General features: G+C 38.3%; 1 protein-coding gene across 4 annotated transcripts in view; it reads left to right on the top strand.

Moving 5' to 3' along the window:
* ptbp3 (polypyrimidine tract binding protein 3) overlaps positions 1-13,031 on the top strand; it is a 117,909-nt gene that overhangs the window by 46,763 nt on the left and 58,115 nt on the right. For all 4 annotated transcript variants that reach the window (XM_087996150.1, XM_087996139.1, XM_087996143.1 and 1 more), the window contains one exon: positions 9,315-9,390. In XM_087996150.1, coding sequence (XP_087852276.1) covers positions 9,366-9,390 — 25 coding nt within the window. In that variant the 5' untranslated portion in view covers positions 9,315-9,365. The remainder of the gene's footprint in view (positions 1-9,314; positions 9,391-13,031) is intronic.

The following is a 13,031-nucleotide window of genomic DNA, read 5'->3' as shown; positions in this document are numbered from 1 at the left end:
GGACCCTTGAGCCAGCTCTGCCATTAAATAAGATCATGGCTGTTCTGATTTGTCACCTAATTTTGCATTCTTTTCTCCTGGTATGAATGTATCCTTTTTTTGAAAAAAGGAAATTCTAAGATCTGCCAACATCTGACAGCACAATAAATATGAGCGGTGGTAATCTGCTTAATGGCATATCCTCTGCTCCTATTTCCATAGTCCTGCACTTTGATGCTTGTGTTTAATTTGAGCAGTATGACTGAGGAAAAGATGCATAGGCTTAATTTTACCCCTTGAAGTGGGCACTCTCTCCTCAATGATTTCCAGTTATCTGGTCATTGTTTCTTTAAGGTTCTGGCACTTAAGAGTTACCCCAAAAGATGCACAGTTTCTGTTGACCATGGCTTGAAAGCTTAGCATTTGACTTTTATCTGGGGTGATTTGCAAAAGGGCAAGGATTACTAGTATTCGCCACCCTGGTTGTTAAATGTATTGTTTTCATAAGTCTGAGATGGTCTTTTGCAGAGATGATACGAGCTTTTTCAGAATCTAGGCAGGCTTGTGGGTTAAGTAAATTTTGGTTTTATGACTTTACCCTTAATGAACAAAACCTGATAAGATAATGTGTGGAGCATTTAATGTTAAAATGCAATTTTAATCAGAGAGGCTTGAAGAATTTGTGGGAAGCAGATAAAGGAGTAACAAGTTTCCAAGTATACAAAGACCTACTCTGGGCTCTTGGAACATCGAGGTAATGTTTCTCCCTTTCTGGACCAGAAGCTCCATCTGCTCAGGAAGTGTTGTAATATGTCTGACCTTCTTTTACAGAAATGAATATTTACTTTCCTGTTGTATTTTTAGTTTAGTGCCCTTGAAAACTCTGTTTTTCCAAGTTACTACTAATTTCTGCAATATTGAACACAGAAGCTGTTTTTCATTTGTGTGTGCCATTTATTACTTTGCAATTCTGAAAACAAATAGTGCAAAATTGTAAAGAAGAAATTTGTTTGGTTTCAACTGACCTTCTATTTAAAGCACATCTTTGAATCTGTTTGGGTGAGGACACTGCTAGTGTCTCCTTACTGCTGGTGTGCGAGTGCCTCTCAATAATTGATGCACGAGACAATGAACCTCCCTGAGTTTGATGCTGGGCACAACAGTAGCTTATCCTGCAGCTGTTGCAGTCTTCTGGAGAGAGTTTGTTTCTAGGGTGACAACCAATCAGTCTTTTTGAGGCAAGCTGTCCATGATGCTTGCATCTTTTGAGCTGGCGTATTTGGTTGCATAGTCAATTGACAGGCGTACCAAGTAAGGTTAATTTTATCTTAATTTACACAATAAACTTCTGTAACTTCCTATTGGCTTAACCCACATATAGTTTGCTTTCTCCTGTCCTTTTGTCTTCACTTTAAATTGTTTTCATCTGTTTGTTAATTTGCCTCAGTTGGGATTTCTTTTATGCTTTATTTCCCCTTTTGGATGACTGATAAGCTTCTGAATGCTGTTATCAACTCTGACAGGTAATGTCTCTTGGGATATGCGACATGTGTCTGCTAAATCTGGTATTAATACAGCTAGCTATTTTGTTTCCTGTGGTGCCATCATTGTTGGAGCATTTTAGTAAAATTTGTAACTGAAACAAAAGGCAGGTATTGTAAGTCGTTTGAAAATCGTAATTGACTTGGAATTATTTATATGCGTACTTGTGTATAGCTGAATCAATATATTGTAGGATCTGCATTTATGTAAATGATTGGCTATTATTCTTTAATATCATTTTTGAATAAGTCGATTAAGTTCTAATCTTGCTGTTCTTTTTTGAACTCCAAATGCTTTTCATGTTGCCTGTCACTGCTCATACCATGCTCTTGATAGCTTTGGACAAAAGAAACTGAATTCCCTGTTTTGCTTGGTGCTGACATTGCTCTGTTGATGGCATTTACTTTAAGGTACGCACCAAGTGCATCTGAACATAATTTCAGGTCACTTTAAGTGGTGATGTTTGATTGCCAATTTGTGATGTCTGTTTTGATCTTGAAAGCTAGATTTTACCAGATTATATGATACTATGGCTTTAAGTGTTGTCTTTTATTCTATTTCTTGATGAAGGAAAGTTAAGACAGAAGTGCTGAGTAAGTGGCTTGTGCAGCCTTGGAGTTTTTAAAAATTGTAACGATAGAAACAGCTTGAATGGATGGGGTCAAGTTCCCATTGCACCAGGGTTTTGGTTTTGGTTTTGGTTTTAGCTTTAGTTTTGTGCAGTTGCTGAAGACTTGAAGCTGGATGTAGAAGCTCTAATTCCTCTCTGTCACAGCGACAACTTGGGGGTCTCTTCCCTGCTGCTAGAATTGTATGAGAGAAAATCTATTTTAGTGAATTTGCTTTTGCCAGGGGTATGATTATGGGAAGTTACTATATTGGAACAGTTAATTAATGATTAATATATAACATTAAGCATTTCAATAGTTACAGTTAAGCCAGTTTTTTGTTTCTATTTAACTACTGTAAAAATTGTTTGGCTTAAAGTTGAATAGTTGACTAATTGAATTGCCTCTGGAGCGCAATACATTATATTTAGTCTAGGCCCTAACATTTTCTTATTTTAAGGCTATCTCAATATGTATTGAGGGGGGGTTTGATCTAGTCTGTAACAAATGATATTTGCACTTGTCATGTATGTTAGGTAATTTGCATACAGCTAAGTCTTTCTGTGACAACTGGCCTTGGATGCGTATTTGGCTTATTGATTGGCTAATTGCATATTGTCAATACATTGCTCATCTTGCTGTGAGCAATGTTGCTCATGATCAAAGAACCATTTAATAAAAATAATGCATAGTGTTCACTCCTGTGCAGCATTACATGAGGCTGTTCTTTTTCACTCATGGTAAGATTATTCCTTGTAATTTTCTTAGAGCAGCTTGACTCATGCAATTTAAGATACGACAGGGGGCTGTTGACTGTTGAGATTCTTCAATCTGCACTCCTGGCCCTGAACCCACTCTTGACTTTTTGTGTCCTTTCCACTAAATTCAGCTGTGTCACAGCCTTTGTCAAGTATTGCACTAGATGTGAAGTTTTTTGACGCAAAGACACCATATTTTGGTGTACCTTAAATGTTAATGGAAAAGGAAGCTTGAACGTCCATGTTAAGAAAATAAAGACAACAGAAATTAATAGAATTAGTTCGCGTTAACCATGTTAAAACAAAAACACCCATTGTATTTATTAGCTTATCACTATTACATAATAAAAGACAAGGTTCTGGGTTTGTTTAAAATGTGATAACGTTGAACATTTGGAAGAGAACTCTGAACCAAATGATTTATTATTCCCAGCTTTCCATGTAACTTTAACAGCAAGTCACAATTTTGTTTGTATCTCTCTATGTATGACTCTATTGCTCTGTCTTGCTCCTTCATTTGGGGAATTATGGGGAGGGGGTGGAAGAAATCCTGAATTGATTATCAGCCTACTAAATTTCATCATGGGCACTGCTTTTCATGGCTGACTAGTCTTGGCATTTGACTTAAACCCAGAACTTCTGGCATAGAGGTAACAATGTTTCAGCTGAGTCACAAGATGTCATATAATTCTTTTCAGTCGACATGTTCAAGCATATTCGAACCTGCCACTGGTAGGTAGGCCTTGAACCTGGACCTTCTTGTTAAGAAGTAGACACTAGTACTGCAGCACTAAAAAAAAATATCAGCTACCATGGTGAGATTTGAGCCCGTGCCATCTGGGCCTCTGAGTTACAAGTCCAGCCATGTTAGAACAATGCCGGCACATTGCTACTACGGAACAATGTAAAATGAGAACTGTCTTAAAAGATAATGTCAGGTAAGTTAAATGAAGTGGAACAATCTGTTATATTCAGTTATGATCTATGAACAGTGCTTAAAAAACTTTTTGTGGGTCCATATTCAGCTGAATATTGGATTTCCCTTAAATACTCATCAAAAATATTTGCAAAAGATGGTGTATTTAGCTGACAGTTTAAGTTCTATTCCTGTTAAAAGCGCTGTTCATTCTTCTGCAATTGAACATCAAACTTTGCATTAATAAGTTTATGCTGACTGGAGTATAAAGCATGTTCCAGTTGGCTAAAAATGTTTCAAACAAGTCATTAATTCTGATCACAAAGCTTTTTTTTTAATATTTTAATGGCATGCTAAGTTGCATTAAGGCAATGAATGAGCCTGAATGAAAACCTTGATTAGTTGAAATATTCTTGAGACTGTTGAAGACTAATCTGCCAGTTAGCAACTTCCACAAGACTGTTGCAAAATTCAAGTTACAGACCACAAATAGTTAGTTGACACAACTAAACTGTTAAATATATTTTGTTATTCTGTGCCTCGGATTCTATTCATGTGCATTTTCATGGAAGGATTTTTTAGTTTATTCTGTAATATGTGACATTTAATGTACAGATATGCTTAAGTATACTTTCGCATTCTCTCTGCATTGAGGATGACTTCTATTCAGGTTACCTGGATTCTGTGGTCCAATAATGGATTCTGAAGGTGGCATTTGAAGTGGTCGAAGAGTCTGATGCAATGGATGTTTTATGCACTGGTCATTCTTGGAGCTTGTCTTCCAGCTGAACCTGTCAGATGTTCCATGTTTGGAGCCTTTTGCAATACTACTTGAGTTTGGGCACTCTTAGGGTAAAGGTTCCTGCTCGTTGGTCAGGATATTGTGTTTCTTTTACAGAGGAATTAAGGATGCCCTGTCCACTCAAGTGATTTAATTTTACAAGTTGGACAACTGTTGCAGATTGCAGCATGGTATTTTCTTTTTGCAAAAAATGTCATTGTTTTGTTCATGAGTCTTGGACTGAATTTGAAGATTTTTGTCCTGCAGCTCCATTTATTTGATCAAATATTTTATCAAGTTTCCATCAAATAAGCGGGATTGTAGAACAAAACTCTTCAAATTCAGTTCAAAACTCAAAACTTTCTTGCTTATGCAATTTACAATAATTAGCCAGCTTGTGAAGTTAAATCATTCAGTTGAGTGAAACATGACTTGAGAATAAACAGCTCAGTTGTCATCAACTTCAAGGGTAATGGTTCCAAATTTTGCATAGTTAAATTTGGCAATCTGCTAACAGCTGTTGAATTGCCTCCATATGGGTCGACAAAGCCTGGCTCTCATCTTGGGGAGATGTTATCTTTGCAATTTGTAGCATCACCTGTGTCTCATTGTGGGAGTGGCTAATAAAAACTGATTTTTTTAAGGCAACAGCACCAAATCATCAAGCATCATTATATCTTCAGAAGCAACTTTTGCTTTTTCTGTTTCTTTCAGTTCTCCTTGTTCTTTAAGATCGCAAGATCTGTTATTTCATAATGTGGATAAAGTAATTGCGTGTGTGCACTTGCAGAGTCATCTGCATGCTGCAGCTCAATGATGGAAGTGGTCTTGGATTGTTTTCCCACCTTCCCTGCCTGCTCTCCCTGTCTAAGTTTATGTGAATATTGCAATGCCTGATATGAAGTGAGGGATATTTTAAACTCTTAAATGTTTGTGCATCTGAATGTTGTCACTTATGCACAATTTCAATTGTTGCTCAGTTTTGAATATAATTGCACTAATTGAGTAGTTGTAGTATTGTTAATCCTTTTGTTTATAATATGTTTGCAAATCAATTTTGCCTGACTATTATAACATTATATTTCCAGTTTTATGAATGACAGTTTTGGACTCCTGTTCAATTTTGGCCAAGTTAGTTTGAGTAGAGCATTGTTTAAATACAGCTTTGAGTTTTCCTTCTGCTGCAATTGGTTGTCTTAACACAACAGGATGCCATGTTTTGCTGAATCATAGCACATTCCTTAGTTCTCAAAGTGGTCAAACTCAAGATATTTTAGATGCATTATCAATTAGAACTGAATCGTGGATTTATGTTCTGCCCTGACCAAACTAAAAATACCGCAATGGGTTTTAGGTGCAATCTGTCTAAACAATTGAATAAGCTTAATTAGTTTTAAGTGTGAAATGAAAGCTGTTGAAAATTTAGGGAACAAGATACAGTGGAAATTTGAAGTTTAGTGTCATAGATGAAATGTTTAAAGCACCTGGACTCAATGGAGGCTCATGATGGAAATATAGAATTTGAACAATAGATTATCTCCGATTGGAAAAATTTGGAGACATGTCGTGGAGTTGGACATGATCGAGGCATTGCTGAAGCAACAAGAATGGCAATTTTCTTTCAAATGTAGAGCACCCTTCTTTCATAACAGAGATGTTCAACTTTTGTTGCCTTGCCTTGTTGCTGAATCAACATTATGGAACTCTATTCACTGGTAGCATTGTGGCTGTACCAGCACTAGGCAGTGAGTCTGGAGGACTGCTGGCCACAGGCTTCTCAGTGTCCACTAGGGATGGTTAGTAGCTACAGTTAGTTATACCCATCAAGGTTCTCTCTAAGCTGCGTGGTCACACTGCCACTCTGAGGATAGGCTGTCTCTGAGGTCTCTGCAGACAGAAACATAATTACCCAGAATGCTGATGTCAACATCCATGAATTTATAAATCGCAGATGAAACCCTGGTTTGTTTTAACCCTTCTGTCCAATCATTTGTTGTCTCTTTCTCTTCAATATGGATCATATGGGGAATGGAGTGAAACAGAAGGTAAATCAGTATCCATTCCTGCTTCAGCCCTGTCATGTTCTTTTTCTTGAGATTCTTAAACGCTTGATACAACTGCAATACTCCAACTTTTTTGAACAGTCACAAATTATTTCAGCAAGTACAAGCTTTAGGAGGATCACTTAAGACTCTTCGCAATGCTTGCGGAGCATCTCAGCGAGGTTTTCTGAACAAGGGAACGGTTCCCCTTTATAGAGAATCCTACATCACCATCAGTAATGCCCACGAGCCAACCCCCTGCCACACCCCATAATCACATAATACCCAAAAACAAAGTATAGCAATTAGGTTATCTCTTCTCAAAGTGAGAGATTAGGTTATTCCTTGAAACAGTTGCGTGATTAGATGAGATTCCCTACAGTGTGGAAACAGGCCCTTCAGCCCAACAAATCCACACCGACCCAGACCCATTTCCTCTGACTAATGCACCTAACACTGGGCAATTTAGCATGGCCAATTCACCTAACCTGCACATTTTTGGACTGAGGGGGGAAACCGGAGCACCCGGAGGAAACCTGCACAGACACTGGGAGAATGTGCAAACTCCACACAGTCAGTCACCCAAGGCTGGAATCGAACCTGTGACCCTGGTGCTGTGAGGCAGCAGTGCGAGCCACTGAGCCAACTTAGGCTGTCACATCTTCCCTGCAAGAGAGGAAAAAAAAACCCTCCCCCTCTCTGGCATCCAATTTCTTAGGTGTCAGCAAAACAAACTTAACGCTTTAACATCTCAGCCCCATTCGAGATCCAGTGAAATCTCAGCATCATAACATTTTTGGCAAGCGGTTGAAACAAAATGACTAACTTTAAACATGGGTATTAGTTAAAATGGCTTGAAGGTCTTGTTGAAGACTAGGTTGAAGAGATTGACAGTTATGAAAGCCAGATATTTTCATAACACTAAAATAACAATACTACAGATACTGGAAATTGAAATTAAACTAGTTTTTTTAAACTTCTGGGATGTAGACTTTTCTGGCTGTCCAGCATTTGTTGCCTGTCACTACCTGCCCTTGAGAAGGTAGGGTGCGCTGCCCTATAGAATTGCTACAATCCACATGCTGTCTGTTGACCCACAATGCCTTAGAGAGAAGGCTAAGATTTTGACCCAGCAATAGTGAAAAAAATGGTGATATAATTCCAAGTCAGAGTGATGAATGGCTTGGAGGGGAACTTGAATGTAATGGTGGTGTTCCTGTGTATCTGCTGGCCTTGTTATTCTAAAGGGAAGTGCTTGTACGTTTGTACAGGGTTTATTGTAAAGTTTTGCAGTGCATCTGGTAGTACACACTGCGCCTAAGCATTGGTGGAGGGAGTGGCGGTTTGAGGTTATGGTGCAAATCAAGTGGGCTACTTTGTCTAGAATGGTGTCAAGTTTCTTGAAGCTGCACCTGTCCAGGCAAGTTGGGTGTACTCCATCATACTCAGGATTTGTGTCTCCTACAGACAGACTTTGGGGAATTGGGTGAGTTACTTGCCACAGTATTCCAAGCTTCTGTTTATTAGCGAGTCCGGTTGAGTTTCTGGTCAGTGGTAACTTACATATAGGTTGATAAAATCAAGGCGAGTGGATAGATTGAGTAGCCAGGTGTCCATGTCCAGCTTCAATCTGTTATCAAATCTAGAACCGTCAAGCTCTCAGCAAGGATAGTCTTAACTATAAGTCCATCAAGGAAGCTTGTGCTTATTCCTGAAGTTGTTACTATGTGCAGCGTTAAGCTTCATATTGACTTTCTACATACTTGCAGTTGCTCATTTCAGCCTTCCTGTTGTGAAGGAACAAACATTTGAAACCAAATGCCACTCCCAGATAGAGGGAAAACGAAATGGTCCTTGTATGCCCCACCTTGTGGCTATTTGTAGGGCAATATAAGTTAAGATAATGTGATCAGATTACATTTTACATTTCCAAGTTGGAAGGATACAAGGCCAGGGATTGTGAAGAAGAGAACAACCGTTTAGTTTTTTTTTTAACTCCTCCATTCTTCCTGTCTCTTCATTTATTGAAATGTCATAAATAAAAAGTATTTACTATTTAATTAACTGAAATTTGAATTTGTTGGATGCTGCCTATCCTGTGTTGGTATGCTTGTTCAGCAGCCTATGTTCTTAAGTTTGCTCGTGAAAGTGAATTCGTCTTCAGAATACTCCTCTAACTGCAATGTGGTGCAGTTGAGAGACAAAAGGTATATTCTTAGAGGGAGCATTGCACTTTTTGGCAATTATAGTTTTGGATAAAAGTGTCAAGATATTGATTACCTAAGTTTATATCTAAGATTGCAAAGAGATACTCTTGCAGAAAAATGTTGGTAACTTCATAAATTTCTTTTGTCAATTTTCATTTGCTCCAAGCATTGAGCAAACGTGATCCCAATATGATCTTAGATATGCATGTGGTTTGTTAATGTACTTTTTAGGGACGGAAATCTGCTATTGCCTGTTTGGCATACATTTCATTGTAGATTCTGCAATATGGTCAATTCTTCAGTACCTTCTAGGCAATTAGGAGTGGGCATTATATGTTGGTGGTGCCCATATTACATGAGCATATAAAATAAAAACTTTGATTAAACACATCTGGTTCCACTTTATTTGTTAACAATGATTTTTGTATCAATCTGAGTTAAATGAGTCAAATTACTGAAGTATTTGAATTTTGTTTTCCAGCGGGGATCTGACGAGCTTCTTTCTGCTGGTCTTGTTAACGGCCCATCTACCATGAGCAATTCTACTCCAGCTACAGGTACTTGTGACTTGCCTATCAAATCTGATTAGTAATGGCATTTTGAATATCTGAAACTAAGTGACATCTTGCTTGCTGACACATTTTTAAATGTACTTAAAGTTATTATTTGACTAATCTGAAACTAATGCAACATGTTCAGTATTGTTGGATATTATAAATTATAGCACAGCACATTCTGAAAAAGTGAACACAGTGCTTTGAAAAGCTGGTGTCTTAACTATTGGTACATAAAAACTTATTTGTTTGTATAAATAGAGTTCTGACTTTGTGGTGACTTTTTGGTTGTAAAAATTAATTTCAACAATGGATTGTGTTGATTTGTAAGCATACTGTAATTCATTATAGTTTTAATCTTTTGTTCTTGCACTACATGTAGTGGTCTGGGCCCTGATTTTAATTTTGAAACTTCCCTTTGTTAAAACCATATTACGTTTTGCATATCTGCCCCTCATTATTTCATGAATCATAACTTTGAGCACAAGTTTATCTTTCTTTCCTAATTAGCGTGTTAGGGCATTAGAAATTGCAGTGAGTTGAAATACTATTTATTTACTATTGGGACTTGAATATGACTTTTAATTTTCTTTGCATGCTATTTGCTTAATGGCTCAGTCAATAATTGGCACACCGAAAATGGTTTTCAAGGGCTTGTGTTTCACCCCTGCCCTGTTGTAGGATGTTTTTGTGCTCTCTGTAGCTCTCACTCTTGCGTACTGGTGACTCCCTAGACTCCTCATTTATTTACAACAAATAATATTGCCATAAATAATATACCAATGGAGAGGAAAGGCCATCATTTGTGGTAGTTGAAAGTTTATGGGACAGAAAAGGTTGCTGATGTGACTTTGAATTACTGTATAGTGTCTCATTTTAAAGTCCAGCTATTTGAATGTCAAGTGATAGCATGATTAGATTTCTTCAGACGTCCTACGGGTGTTGACCAGCAAACAAAAAACATTGTCTGGGTAGTGCAGTCTTGAAAATATTAGCCATATAAGGATATGAATATGCTTGGAACTGTACTACAACATGATTCACCACTCGTAGCCGAGGTGACAAGGAAACAAAAAATTGAGTTTGATATCATTGTTTCTCATTTGGCCTTAAACATAGGCACAAAACATGTATAAATTGTTTCAGTTAAAAATAAATTCTAATAGGTACTTAGGTTGCCAGTAGTCTAGCCTCTGGAGAATGATATTCAGGTCCTTGCCACTAGTGATTAATGATTTTAGCTAAATATTTACCGATCCAACAGAACAGCAGTGCCCAATTGGTTCATTGCTTCCTGACACATTGATTCCAACTCTGATAATTGTCAATTTTCAAATTATTTCCTGTAAAGTTTGAGTACTGTAACAGAGGATGGGTTCAGTTTTTGTCTGTGTCCATGGCAGGCAGTAGCAAGTTTCTTTTCTATACCTGGTGTTGTAAAACAAGTTCTTCCAACTAAATACGGGATGACAGAAGATATTACCAAGAAAGGCTCATGGAAATTAAATACTTGTGGCTCATGTGTCATGCATAAGCAATCAGGCCTGACTATTCCTGGAGTCACACAAAAGTTAAAGGCTTTACATGGAGTCCCTAGTTTACCTGCCAGATATTTACAGGTTAACCGTAAATGTGGACCAGGTTTCTGTATTGAGCGTTGATTTATTAAAAATTGATGGATTATAATCACAGGAAAATAATTACAAACTTCCATTCTATCAGTACTAGTTAAAATTGTAACCCCTCCTTAACCCCCCCACAAAAAAAACCTACGCACATGTGTGCATGCACAGACCAAAAAAATTGTTTTATGGCTAGAGGGGAGAATGGAACTGGGAACCTCCATTCAACAGCACAATCCACTAGATTTGATGATTTTGCTTGCCAGGACTTTGTGTCCTTGAGTTTCCTTTCTCCAGTCTCTTTTTCGCTTTGCAGGTCAAAAAACTGCTAAGTCTAAGTTAGTGGGTAGAGGGCCTAGCTTAAAGCAACTAATGGGAGAAGATAAACTGGCTTTCTTCAGCCGAGACATTTTCAATGAATAGGCACCACTTCCTCTTCCAGAGATTTAAAGACTTCTCACTTTATTGTTCATGTACACAAAAGCTGTTGATCTACCCAGGAACCAAAGTTGTCATCAGGCTGAACTTTGGCATCCAAAAGTGGTTACCATTCCTCAGACCAATTGTCAACCTGCTGTTTACCAAATCTTCCTATATATATATTCCAGTGTCAGGACCTCTCCTCTTACTTTATTTCCATTGCTTGCATTCAGTAGCTTGCCTTCTGATAGTACAGTAATTCCTTATTCAGTCTTTTTTGCAAAGTGGTGCAGTGAATTGCGAAAAAGACTGTGGTTAGCACTGCTGCCTCACAGCACCAGGGTCCCAGATTCAATTCCAGCCTCTGGCGACTATGTCTGTGCGGAGTTTGCACATTCTCCTCGTGTTTGTGTGGGTTTTCTTTGGGTGCTCCAGTTTCTTCCCACAGTCCAAAGATGTGCAGGTCAGGTGAATTGGCCATGCGAAATTGCCCATAGTGTTAGGTGCATGAGTCAGAGGGAAATGGGTCTGGGTCAATGTGGATTTGTTGGGCCGAAGGGCCTATTTCCACACTGTAGGGAATCTAATCTAAGAAAACGTAAAATGAACAAATACGACCTTTGCATTATGGTTAAAGTTGGAAGGTTGAAGCATTTACATGCTTTAGAAAACTTTTTTTAACTTAATTTGAGACGTAGTAGATTTTTTTTAACATTGCAAGTGCTGGAGAAGTGAAGGTCATCTTTACAGCATCTGCAGAGAGGAAAATTGAGTTAACATTTCTCACCAAGGGTCACTAGACTCTAAACGTTAACTTTCCTCTCTGTACGGAAGCTGTGAGACCACTGCATTTCTTCAGCACTTGTTTTTGAGCTCCAGAAAGCATCTACAGTTCGGTTTTAGATTTGCATATTCACAGAATAGGGTGGCACGGTGGCTGTGGTTCACACTGCTGTCTCTGTGCCAGGAACCTGGGTTTGATTCCACCCTTGAGCAACTGTCTGTATCAAGTTTGCACATGGTCCCTGTGTCTGAATGGGTTTCCTCCAGGTGCTCCGGTTTCTTCCCGCAGTCCAGAGCTGTGTAGTTTAAGTAGATTGGCTATGCTAAATAGCCCATTGTGTCCAGCGATGTAGAGCTTAGATGGATTAGGTATGGGAAATGCTGGACTACAGCGATAGGCTGGAGAGCTGAGTTTGGCTGGGATGCTCTTAGGAGAGTTGATGCAGACTCGATGGGCCAAATGGTCTGTTTCCACACTATGATTGTAATAAAACCATGTATGCATTCTCGACACGCGTGCACTGAGAAAGTACTCTGCTATATGTGTATTGAGATCAGATCACTGAAACTTGTCTTAGGTTTCAATGTCTGGTGACACATATTGCCTCTATCTGGCATTCTAAATGGAACAACAGAATTAAAAATAAAAAAAATTACATCCCAAAGATGAATAGAAGGTAACAAAGCTAGTCCAGAGAAGGCTAGGTACATTGACGCCAAAGGTTGGCTGGAATTTGTGTTCATCTTTTGGTTCAATTTCAGATGCCTTAAGTTAACATTTTCAGTCTGACAACAAGGTATATTTATGTACTATTGTGA

Source organism: Chiloscyllium plagiosum, unplaced genomic scaffold (genome assembly GCF_037043375.1).
Source record: "Chiloscyllium plagiosum isolate Xiang-an unplaced genomic scaffold, Cpla_swu_hap1 HiC_scaffold_2, whole genome shotgun sequence".
NCBI lineage: Eukaryota > Metazoa > Chordata > Chondrichthyes > Orectolobiformes > Hemiscylliidae > Chiloscyllium > Chiloscyllium plagiosum.
The sequence above is the reverse complement of the archived record's forward strand: the minus strand, read 5'-3'. Positions and strand labels throughout refer to the sequence as shown.